Genomic DNA, 12463 nt, shown 5'->3' on the forward strand with positions numbered 1-12463 from the left:
AAATGGCAGAGTGTCTTGAGCTAAAAGCTCAGGGACAGCAGTAGAGTCTGACTTGAAGCCCCAGGACCAGAACTACAAAAAAAACAACAACAAAAAAGCTATTAAGTCCCTTGATATTTTATGACTTTTAAAAAGACTTTTCTGTTCTTGCAGAGAGAAAGAGAGACTTGAGATTTTGATGTGGATTGTACTGAATCTGTAGATTAATGTAAAGGTATGAGACAGTGGATATGCTCTCATTTCTGTAACTTTTTCAGCAATTTTTTTGTTGTTTTTGTTGTGTAAGTCTTTACATCTTGAGTTAATCCTAAGTAATTGCCTTTTCAGATGATTCACTGGTAGTATATAGAAATGTAAATTACTTTTATTTCTTTTTGTCTCAGATTTGTTCAATTCATTTATTCTGATAGTTTTTATGTAACCCAAGTATGGCTCAACAATAGAGCACCAGTATACCACCAGCAGTAGTTCATAAGGCCTGAGTTCAAACCCCATTACTGAAAAAATTAAATCTTTGCCAATCTTTAGACATACTTGATTTCTTTTTTGTGCCTAATTTCTCTGGATAGGATTTACATGCAAGCTTAAAAATAAGTAGCATCCTTACCTTACCTTGTCCTAATCTTAAAATAAGATTTCTACTGTTTTCTACTGTAAAGCATGTTTGCTGTAGGTTTTCCTGAATAGCTTTTTATTGTAGTTTTGCTTTGTTGAGTGTCTTTGTTAAGACAAGTGTTGATTTTTGTCAAGTGCTTTTTCCTGTGTTGACATGATTTCAGGGGGACTCTTTCTACTTGTCTTTCCTTAAACATAAAAATTTGAACAATTACCTTGAGAAGAAAGAAAAAGGTTTATATTGCTTCTGTGAGTACAGGTTAAGGAAGGGCCAATTGAAGGGTTTTTTTTTAATTTTGTTAGTTTTTTCCTTTTCCCCTATCATGAAGTAAATTAAGGATATGTTTTTTTTATTCAACCAACATTAATTGAGCACCTGACTCTTTCCCATAATTGCCTGGACTGCATCTGTCCAAAGTACCTTGATTAGGGCACTTAAGGGAAGGGGGAAGTAGCATCTTCAGTAGTACCCTTGCTGTACCCCAGTTACAAGTGTGCTCTTTATTTTCTGATTTCACTTGTTATTTAAAACAGAGCTCCTGGAGTCTAGAGCTCCAAGATTTTTATCACTTTATATAAACTTGCTTTGCCACAGTACTAATGTTCCAAATTTGGGGTGTAATTGAATTTAGCATATTAGAAAACTGTTTTGGCAGATGGAAATAATGTATGAGGAAAGGATGAAAAAAAAACATATATTAGGTTCAAAGTGAACTAAAAGTCATCTCAGCATTTGTGGACTAAGATCTATATAAATAAATGTCACAAAATAAATTACAGATAATTCTCCCTTTTTTTGCAGGTCAAGAAATTGTCATTTATTGGTTCATGTTTATCATTGTTTTTAAATCATTATCATATTTTTCTCATTTTAAAAAAATCTATTCCTTCACTGTAGTAATCTAAAGTTTGGAAAATGTACCTAATATTTTTATTACTATGCCTTGAAGTTTCACTTTGTCTTTTTTTTTTCCATATATTTTTTATTGTAATTAATAGAAGGGTTACATTATATCTACCAGCTAGAGGGTATATTACTTCACATACATTGATACCCTTTCCCATGTCTTAGTCCCCATTTCTCTCCCCTCTCCCTCGACTTTGTCCTTTTTCTTGTGGCATTATCTTGGGAAAAATTTATAATACAATATAAAGCTGTTTTCTTCTAAGCCATGAAGATCCCTGATTCTTCTCATTCTCACTCCTCAAATTAGCAAATGGCTGACTGTGCTGTGCACTGGTGGGGCCATGTAAATGTAGCAAGTGAAAAAAAGCATAAGACAGAGGGCCAGAGCCTCGATATTACACCACAACACAGAGGGTATATATTGCATTGATGAATGACTGGGATTTAGGGAGGGGCACACAGAGAGGAAAATACTTTGGGCAATTTTGATGATGAAATTCTTGATGGAAACAAAGAAGAAAATTCAAGTTATTTTATCATCCACAATAAAAATAATCATTGTTACAGTATAGGATAGTATGTCCCACTTAAGACTGGACTGAACTGGCAGCTGAGCTGATGTGAGACAATGGAGGGCCTTTCCACAGGCGCTTGGCTATGCTTTGACAGCATTAGCATATCCACATGGCAGTTGCCTGGAAGATTACACTGGTGACAGCCTGATTTAATTCACTGTGGATTTGACACAGGTCCCATAGCCTTGTTTTTCCATCAGTAAGTCTATAGAATGCATTTTCTTCATGGAGAGTGATGGGCACAGAGAACGTAATTCTACCTAGCTAATGAATATCTGGGGTCTTGCACAGAGAGTTTTCTTATGCAACCTGAAAGTTCAGGGATGTCATTTCACATATTACTGTCATCCCATGGCATTTTAAGGAAATGGTTTCTGGCACAAGGCTGGAAATAACAGGCACAGTTGTTATGTACAGGAGTCAGTGAGTCGAATAATTTTCAAGTTTAACTAGCCTAGTCCAGCAGCTCTTCAGTCACCCTTTTCTTATACTAGTCAAAACAATGTCATATGAGACCACTATGTTTATTTTTTAATTTGTTAAAAACTTAATTTGTTACCCTAATTTTGTACAGATGCTAACATGGACTCTACCCCGAGAAAGGCCCATAATGAGAAAGGGGGGAAAGCACTGTTCACCTGCAGCACTGTCACATCTGCTAGGGAATTGCTATCAGAGGTTGCTTCCTCCTTGCCCTAAACCCAAAATGAGTAATTTAGAAATCCCTCTAAACTTGTTATTCCAAGACATCTATCTGACTTATAGATGACTGTTTAGCATTTCTACAGAAATTAAGGAAAACTGTACTTAGCAGCCAAGGTCTTAGCAGATTTGACTTTCTATTCAGCTTATCAAATGGATAGGTTAATATTAAGGTGTTTTTATTTTCTCTTGCCTTGAGCAAACTAGAGTTCTTAATAGTACAAAATAGCCCTTTATGGTAAACTAGACACCAGATAATATATTGTTACTTCTGTGTCCTTTTCCATATAACAATAATAACTTCAAGGAATTACAGAAAGGCTTTCATGAGTTCATATGCATTATAACATATATAAAAGTTTTGTGTGTCAGCATCTTTCATCCCCGGTCCCTCTCAATCAGCAGGAGGGATAGGGAGAACACACCCGACCAGGACAAGTCGAGAGAGGAGAGGGCCCACTGACCGCCCGCACTCAGCCCTCCTTCCCCGTAGGACAAACAGACGCATCAGGGAGATCCATCAAGGCAGGAACTCTAACCACAACCCCCCTTTTTGAGGAATTCCCTCCAGCTAATATTGCACAAAGGTGGGCAAGACAGGGAGGTCCGCGTGTTTCTTGCGCCTTGCCTCTTGTACCTTGCCTTATTGCTCCTTACCTCAAAGCAATAACACTTGCGTGTTGCCTTGCCTCTCAGCAGAAAGTAATTCACAATACCAACGATATGGCTCAAAGTTAGACATGGCATTACTCGGCTCCCAGCAATTGTGTACAGTATTTTTGTATAAACTATAAAATTTTCTTTTTCTTAATCTGTGTATAGGGAGATAATTTTGGTGTTTTTATTGTGGTTGAATTAAATATTCAGCAAAGTAGTGAAATTGGAGAAGCATTTTCCAAGCATAAACTATGTCTTTTGTATTTATGTGTGTGACTTCCTTTTTGTGCCTTCTCTTTAAGTTCTTTTTGTGGCATTTTAAAGTTTGATTGGGATATTTTAGCTCATTGTATTTTCTAGTTGATAGTTGTTGATGTATAGACTAACATTGCTGGGGGGGGGTTGTTATTGTTTATGGTTTGGTTTGGTTTGGTTGTTTTTGTTTTTTTGCCAGTCCTGGGCTTGCGCTCAGAGCCTGAGCACTGTTCTTGGACTTTTCAAGGCTAGAGCTCTACCACTTGATTCAGCATCACTTCCGGCTTTTTTTTTTTCTGTGTATGTGGTACTGAGGAATTGAACCCAAGTCTTTGTGCATGCTAGGCAAGTACTCCACCACTAGGCCAAACTCCCAGCCCCTAACATTGTTAGTTTTACAAACAGTTTGGTATAGTAATTAAAAGCACTGGACTTCAAGACATTTGAATCCTAGCACTGACACACAGGCTGTGTAAACCTGACCAAATCACTTAATTTTTTTGTGCCTGTTTTCTTATCCTTCTCCTTAAAATATGAATATTATATAATCCATCAAGCTATAAGGAGGAGAAATAAGTTGATATATGTATAACACTAATGGTTCACCATTAATACTCTTTTTACTGTGGCCATCTTTATAATACGCCTTACCATTCTCTAATTTGTAGTCAGTTTTCAGATGATATAAAGATTTCCCAGTTATGTGTCATTTGCAGGTTTTGACATCTTTTTTTTCCTTTTCCAATATTATACATCCTATATTTAATAAATTCAGATTTCTCCAGAATAATATAAGTAACAGGAGTAATGGTGGACATCTTTATCTTAAATTAATATTTAGGGGTAGTATTTCTATTTTTAGCTATATTTGGGCTAGAAAGGAGGCCTTTATGGATTACACAGCATCATGCAGTGATTTTATAAGAAGCATGTTATACATGTTATCCATGTTTTGTTGTGATAGTTCAACAAGAAGGATTAGACATAGCAATTGACTACTAAAAATTGCCTATTATTTGCCTTTTGTAGTTACCTTTTTTCCCCCTTATGGCTTGTTTTAAACTTTGATCTTCCTTATTTCCATCTCCTACATAGCTGAGATTATAGGAATGTGCTACCACATCTAGCCCATATTAAAGTTCTTTGCTCATGCATATTCACAGACATTTGGAAAGTTATGAGGTTACTGCCAGTGATTTCTCTCCTTTTGTTCCTATCATTCTGTGTATCAGTCCTCTTCTCTTGAAAAACTTCACTTTAAACAAATGACTCAAAACACTGTCAGGTCTTTAAATCAATCAAATCTTCTTAGTCAATACTTCAGTAAAATACTCTGTCAGCCAGGGCACTTCTTTCTCTCAGATCAAAGTTTCATTTAAAATCTCACATTCATCACTAAATGACTAGAAGCAAAACTAGGCTAATCAAGAGTTCTTTATTTTATGTTCAAAAACGTATGGCTTATGTGAAAGGTTGGGGAGTGCCTGTAAAGAGTGTAATCGAATGAGAAGCTGATAGAAGCGCTGATTGTGTAGTGGCTGATTTCTAAAGCTCTCTAATCTTTCTCAAGCACTTTTAGTTACAGACTGTTTAAGTAGGCTTCATTCCTAATATCAAATTAAAATTCCTAATGTCTATCTTTATTAAAAGCCATAAACCCATAAAGCTTAGCGAGTTCCACATCTATTTCAAAGTTAATGAAGTGAGTGAACAACAGCTTTGCCACTTGAAGAACTGAGGGCCACCGTTGGAGAAACTCAAAAGATAAGGGCAGGCATCAGATCCATTTAAAACCTTTTTTTCTTCAAAGTAACTTTTTCTGCAAATCATTCATATAGTTTATTTTCTCTTTCCTTGGAAAAAATGAGTGCAAATTCTGAGTGTGGAGTCCTACAATGAAAGTGAGAAGAGAGAGAATGCATAAAATAATGAGGCTCCATTTTGAAAGCATAAATGAAAATTCCTTCTTTGAATCTATTTAATTTCAGTCAACTGCATTTCAAAAATTTTTAAATTCTAAAGTAATGTCATGTGAGTCTTCAACAGCCACTAGCACTAGCAGTGCTCAGTAGACATAGATTGGATTGCATTACATCACGTTGTCTGTTGTTGAGGGAGGATTCTTCTCCCTACTAAATACAGAGAATAATTGCTAGTATCTTTACCCCTAAATCAGGCTTATGCCATGTAGATGTACAGATCAGTGTCCTCGTATCATTGTCAGGGGTCTGATTTTACTTCTTTCTCTGTAAAGACATGTTTGGAATTTATTTCCTATCTAGGAGAACAGTAAGTTTCTCTTATTCATCTCTGAAAATCAAATTTTGACAATATATATCATATATAATATGTACAATATATAATACATAAGATTGTATATGAAATCTCCTTAATTTATATAGTTAAGGCTACTCAACTATACATACATTAGGACTTTAAAGCAACTTTAATTAGCATGTGTGCCAAATTAAAATTCAGTTTCTCATATTACCAAAGTTATAATTAGTGTGCTTCACAGCAACCTTAATTGCATTTGCAGAAAAGGGCATTGTGCTTACAGAAGGTGGTTTTAAAAGATATGTGGTACTTTTGTAAGGAGAAATATATGCCTCATTTCCTCTATACATTTGCTCCAGAAAAGTTGCAGTAAAGCAAAAATAATAGTAATGCTAGGAATACAATTATACAATAAACTGCTAAAACAAAATAGTCACCTTTTCTCTTATGTGCCATATTGACTGATATCACAGCCTAAAGCTATTTATGTTAGACATAATTTCTCTATTTAATATTCTTAACTATTTTGGGGTTTTGTTTTTGTTTTTTTAGTCACGAGAATCCATCCCATTAAATGACCTGAAGGCAGAGGTATCACCCCGGATTTCAGCAGAAGACTTGATTGATTTGTGTGAGCTCACCGTAACAGGCCACTTCAAAACACCCACCAAGAAAACCAAGTCCAGTAAACCAAAACTCCTGGTGGTTGACATCCGGAATAGTGAGGAGTATCCTTTAAAATGGCCAGTTCAGAAAGAGTTGAACAGTGAACACATCTGTGGTATCTTTGTATTCAAATAGCTACCCCCCTCTCATACTGACCACCAGAATGGCATATCATGAGATTTCATAAGGTAGCAGTGTTTTGAAAGCTATGAGAATATTGAGATATTTCCTGATTTTTGTGTTCAGGACTTTTGTGCTGGTATCTCCTGATTTTTGTGTTCAGGACTTTTCGTGTGTGTGTGTGTGTGTGTGTGTGTGTGTGTGTGTGTGTGTGTGTTTATCTCATGTCTGTTATGATTCTTAACATAGCCTAGAGAAAATAATTGCTAGATTTGAGCATTGACTTATTTACAAAATTGTATATTTATAGTTTTGCAAACATTGGCATATAGAAACCATGTATTTCTTAATAAGACTTTTCCATGGAGCATATAACTTCCTGTGATCTTCTTTGGCAGCAAAGTATGACCCAATTATAAAATACTAACAGTTCCCCTTACATTTTCATCTTGTCAGATTCTCATGAAATATGCCTTGATTTTGCTGGCTAATCTGGATAACTGATTTCACACCTTTTGTAATAGAGTAATTTCTTCTAAAATTAAACCTTAGGAAATGACAGAGCATTCACATATAGTGAATTCACTATATATGAGAGTTAACAGGTTGCTGGCTTCTTATATGCTACAATTGACATAATTTTTCACTTACATTTTTGGAAGGTTAATTTTTTTGTGCATATGCCAATATTGAAGCTTAAACTCAGGACTTTGTATTTTTGATTGGCTTTTTCACTCAAGGGCATCATTCAATCACTTAAACCTCCACTTTGGCTTTTTGCTGGTTAGAAATAAGAGTTACATGGAATTTTCTGCTTAGGCTAGGTTTGAACAGAGCTCTTCAGATCTCCTTAGTAACTAGGATTGCAGTCATGAGCCACTGCTAGCTCAATTTTTGGAATTAAATCTAAACTATACATTTACAAACCCATCTAAATAATTCAAAAGCTCTTGCAAAATATCTTGGGTTATTACAATTTGAGAGCCTACAATTTCAGTATTGCATCTCAGTCTTCTTTATGAAAAGTTCCTTCTGTCACTTTTCCCCAAACTTTTGCAACACTTCAGTTTGTAGTAAATATACAGGAAATGTCCTTGATTGTTAGGGCTTCATACTTTAGGAATACACAGAAGTTCTTTAGCAGAGTGGGAGTTTAAACCCCCAAAAGCAGCATGAAATTCCAGTTGACTAATCAGGGAACATTACTACACGTTTTTCTCATCTGATGATTGAAGAGTTTGATTAAAGTCATTGTCTCATTAAGCCATCAGAAATATAGCATAATAGTACTCACTTATTTTTAATGTCTTAACATTAAAGCAAATAGTTTATGGTTATGGCACCTCTAATATATTCTTCACATAATTTAGTTGTTTGAATTATAAAACCATGCATAATATGAAAGTGTCACACACTCCAAAATTTCCTCCTAGCTTCCTACACCTGATTCATTCTCGTTGCACAATCCTCTTTCTTTTCAAAAACTAAGGAGATAGTCTGAACACTGTTCCCTGATGAATATGTGTGTCATCTAACATAGGAAGGCTCTCTGCCCATTGCAGTACTTGGCCTAAAGTTGGAACTAGGCAAACACTAAGATAAGTATTGATATCCCAAAGTATATATTCATTTAGATGCTCTACACATGCCTTTGAATCTTATTTGTTGTCTGCTGTACATGTATCTGTGGAGGACCTACTCACACCTGTTAAACAAATGTCTTTATACAGTACAGTTATAAAGTCAAAGCAAAGTGAATTACTTTGTTTTAAAAGACAGTAATGTACTTTGAAGGGAGTGTGTTTCAAAAGGCAAAGATTCAGATTAAAGTTCAAGGACGACAGTCCAAATAGTGATTTCCCTTATCTCAATAAGCCCGTCACATATCACACACCTGTAGCCCCAGCTATGCCAAAGCTTTTGGCAAGAGAATTGAAGACTGGCCAGTCCAGAGCAAAAATATATGATCCTACCTAAAAAATAAGTAAAAAATAAAGAAGTGGAGATTTCCCTAGCAAGAAGGATGCCTTTAATTCAGAGTCCAATACTACTACTGCCCCCCCCCCAAAAAAACCTTCTCTTTGTGTAATGACTTATTTACTTCCTTTCCTTCTGTAATGACTTTAGAAAACCATTCCACTTTTCTACTAGTAAGTAATCCTTTGAATTAGTAGATATTCCCTACACCTATGAAAATTCCTGGTGGTTTCAAAATGACTAAAGCCTATTAAAAATCCTTATTGTTCTTTTTAATATTTCTCTCCAAGGTAAAATTCGATTCAGGTATAAGACTTCTGTAACTGTACCAGCCTGTAGAAGAAGTAACTAAATATTTAATACTAGCATGGTTTCAAAATTATTTCATTACTTTCTTGCCACAGATGTAGTCCTATTGTGGAGAAAATGTTCTCCAACATCCTACAAAGTAACAAAATTATTTTTGGAATAATCATAGTATTTTCCACATTGCTTTTTGTTTCTCTCTGTTGTCTTTGTTCTCTGCTTCATTTTTTTCCCTTTGTTTTAGGTTTGACATAGGGCCTCAAACTTGCAGTATGGCCCCAACTAGCAAAAATCTCCATAGTGTAGCCCTCCCAGTGCTGAGAATGCAGGTATATGCCACCATGCTCTGCTGTCTGCTTTGTAAGTCATTTAAATGAAAATACTTTGTCCAACCATTCCTATTATCTTTATATAGGTGAAATTTTTGCTTTTAAACTGAATGATTTCAAGAGGCTGAGATTTTAGGATAGCAGTTCAAAGCCAGCCCCAGCAGGAAAGTCTGTGAGACTTTCTCTAAAAAACTACTCAGATCAGGCTGGAAGTGACACTGTGGCTCAAGTGGTAGAGCACTATCCTTGAGCAAAAAAAAAGAAAAAGAAGCTCCGAGACAGCACCCAGGCCCTGAGTTCAAGCCCCAGGATGAGCTTGGGGATGGGGGGTCTGCAATGATTGTGGGAAGGAATGCAATCTTATTTTTTTAAGTAAAAATAAATTCCTTTCTATTGATGAATTTACAGACTGACTTGCCACATCCAGAACCCTCATTACTACTACTTGAAATTCTGTTACAGCTTTACTTTTCCCAACTAAAATCAAATTTCTAGTACCAACTTTTTTATTGTAAGTAAAAAGTGTATTACCATAGCAATAAACTTAAGACAATTATCTTAAGCCTGGTGGGTATCAGAAGACAGAAAAGGCTGAAGGAATGAATACAGACTTCACCTACTTAACAATAAAAACACAATCCTAAAACTTTACAGGAAAAAGAAACCCTAAAAATTAGTATAAAATAACCATCATTAGTGCCAAAAGCTCAGAGAATCTAAACCACAAAATTTTTGCTGAAATTGAGTTTTCCTTTGGTTTATTCCTATAAGAAAGAAACATGGAAGTTTAAAATAGGCAACATCTTGGTCACTTTTATTTGGTCTTCAATACACTAAGAATTTTGGAGCAAGTAATAATTGTGTGTTCCAAAGAGGCAATACAAAGTGTTTCTTTTGTGGTGACATAAGTTTCCTAAGTAATGTTAATAGCTGCAAAGGTAACATATAAGCCAAACTGTGGTTTTACTAATTATAAATATTTAGCTTCAAATTTCCTGGAGTTCATATAAAGAGTGGTCATTTCATGCAAAATGGGAGGCTAACTGATGTTATCTGTAAACACATTCACTTTATAAGAAGGTTGATTTTATTTCATTTTAATCAAGGCTGAGAATCTGCTTTTTTTTTTTGGCCAATCCTAGGCTTGAGCTCAGGGATTGAGCACTGTCCTTGGACTTTCTCAAGGCTAGAGTTCTACCATTTGAGTCTCACCACCATTTCTGGTTTTTCTCTATGTATGTGGTACCTAGGAATCAAACCGAGGTCTTCATGCATGCTAGGCAAGCACTCTACCACTAGGCCAAACTCCCGGCCCTGCAGCTTTATTTTTTAACGAAAACATAGGAAACATAAATGCAGACTTCACAAACCCAATTTTTATAATCATATCACATTTTTTTCTAGGCGAATGCTAGTCTCTTACCACTGTCATTATGTTTTAAGAATTAATTGCTAACTGAAAGATATCTGGTCACAGCAGGAAAATGATCTGAAGGTTACTTAAAACTTGGTTCATCCTATTCGGATTTAGATTGCATCTGTCTAATGAAAATTCCCATCCAGTTGGGGTCCCATATGTAAATGGGACATACATAATGTAGAGGGTGCTGAGATACCACCCACCAATGGCTGGATTTATGGTCGTGAGAGATGCATTAGCAGTTGAGGCTATTATTTGCTCTATAGCCCAAACACTAGCACATCAAGTCTTAAGTACTTGTTCACCAGGCAGTGGATATATGGTTAAATGACAGCCCCTGCACAGGAGGAAGCCACAGTTTTGTAGCTAAAGTACTCAGTCAAATTACTAAATATATCACAAAATGGACTATATCTGAACATACACAAAATATCATGGTAATACATGGAAAGGCACTTAAACCAAGTGATGGCTGCTTAAAATACAAATAATCATTAGCTGGCAAAAAGGTCAAGGCTATTTTAAAGTTAAAAAACAGTACTGTACACAACATAGAGAGGGTGAGAAGGATATGTGTAGGGAATTAAAGGAATTCTAAGTGGGCAGCGCTAGGATATTAGAAGGCTAGACCTGAAGCTAGCATAAGCAAAGGCATCTTAGTGGAGAATGTTCTAACAACATGGTAAGATGCTTGCATTCTGTTCTCAAATCAGAGAGAGGACTAGCATGTGGCCCAAATGGTAAAATGTCTGTATGACTGAGCTTAATCACAATATAAGTCTTTTCACTTCTAAACCAAGTACTATGAAGCTGCAGCTTTTTAAGTTTTCATTTAAGGTTACCAACTGTCACTATCTACTTTAAAGAACTCGCCTTCTGCTTACCTAGGGTTAGCCTCCATTCATGCTCCTCGTGCCCCTGCCTCCCCCAGGTGTGAGTGAGCTTATATGTACATATCACTATTCCTGGCCTCTTTCACTTGTTATTTTCTTAATAAACAAAAAAAATGTCAATCTATCCTTGAATCCTTTTTCAAGTAGCAGACATGCATAGTATTTGATTATGATTCTGAAGGACTCAAAAGATAAGCTGATTTTATGAGAATTTAGAAGCAATCATACTTACATACATGCCAGATTGAAAGATTTCCAAATAACCAAAAATGTTTTCTTTATTGTTCAACTTCTTAACAGAAAAGAGAATATGCAGTATTAATATATGGATAGGTAAGTAGGCCAGCACAATCTCATTCTCCTTTGCTATTTGCCAGTAATAGTTAAGGATTGACAATGCAGAGGTTTGACGGCACTGTGTACAAGCATCTGGGCTTGCTTAGTCTTTTGTGCTGTACGTTTCATGACAAAATGTTCTTGGATATTTTCCAGGAACTGTTTTAAAGTTTTATTTGTTGTCTTCCAAATCGGGGGGGGGGAGAGTTTGAAATATTTTGTTTTGAATAGTAATTGTCCTTTTCCCAAAGACTCTGTAGCCATCATATTTTATAAAGCCTTTTGACATTTAATCTGTGGTTTTGAGTGCTAACCTTGAGCAAAAAATCTCAGCACAGCACTCAGTCCCTGAGTTCAAGCCCCAGGGCAAGTGCATGTGCACACACGCACACAGATGCAAAAAAAAAATTAAATACCAAACTCATAAT

At 35.8% G+C, this 12463-nt stretch overlaps 1 protein-coding gene across 2 annotated transcripts in view; it reads left to right on the forward strand.

Annotated features, from left to right (window-relative positions):
* Tbck (TBC1 domain containing kinase) overlaps positions 1–12463 on the forward strand; it is a 113334-nt gene that overhangs the window by 85902 nt on the left and 14969 nt on the right. For both annotated transcript variants that reach the window (XM_090356719.1, XM_090356720.1), the window contains one exon: positions 6541–6716. In XM_090356719.1, coding sequence (XP_090212845.1) covers positions 6541–6716 — 176 coding nt within the window. The remainder of the gene's footprint in view (positions 1–6540; positions 6717–12463) is intronic.

The sequence above is a fragment of the Megascapheus bottae genome, chromosome 23, assembly GCF_031878675.1.
Source record: "Megascapheus bottae isolate mThoBot1 chromosome 23, mThoBot2.hap1, whole genome shotgun sequence".
In the NCBI taxonomy this organism is placed as follows: Eukaryota; Metazoa; Chordata; class Mammalia; order Rodentia; family Geomyidae; genus Megascapheus; species Megascapheus bottae.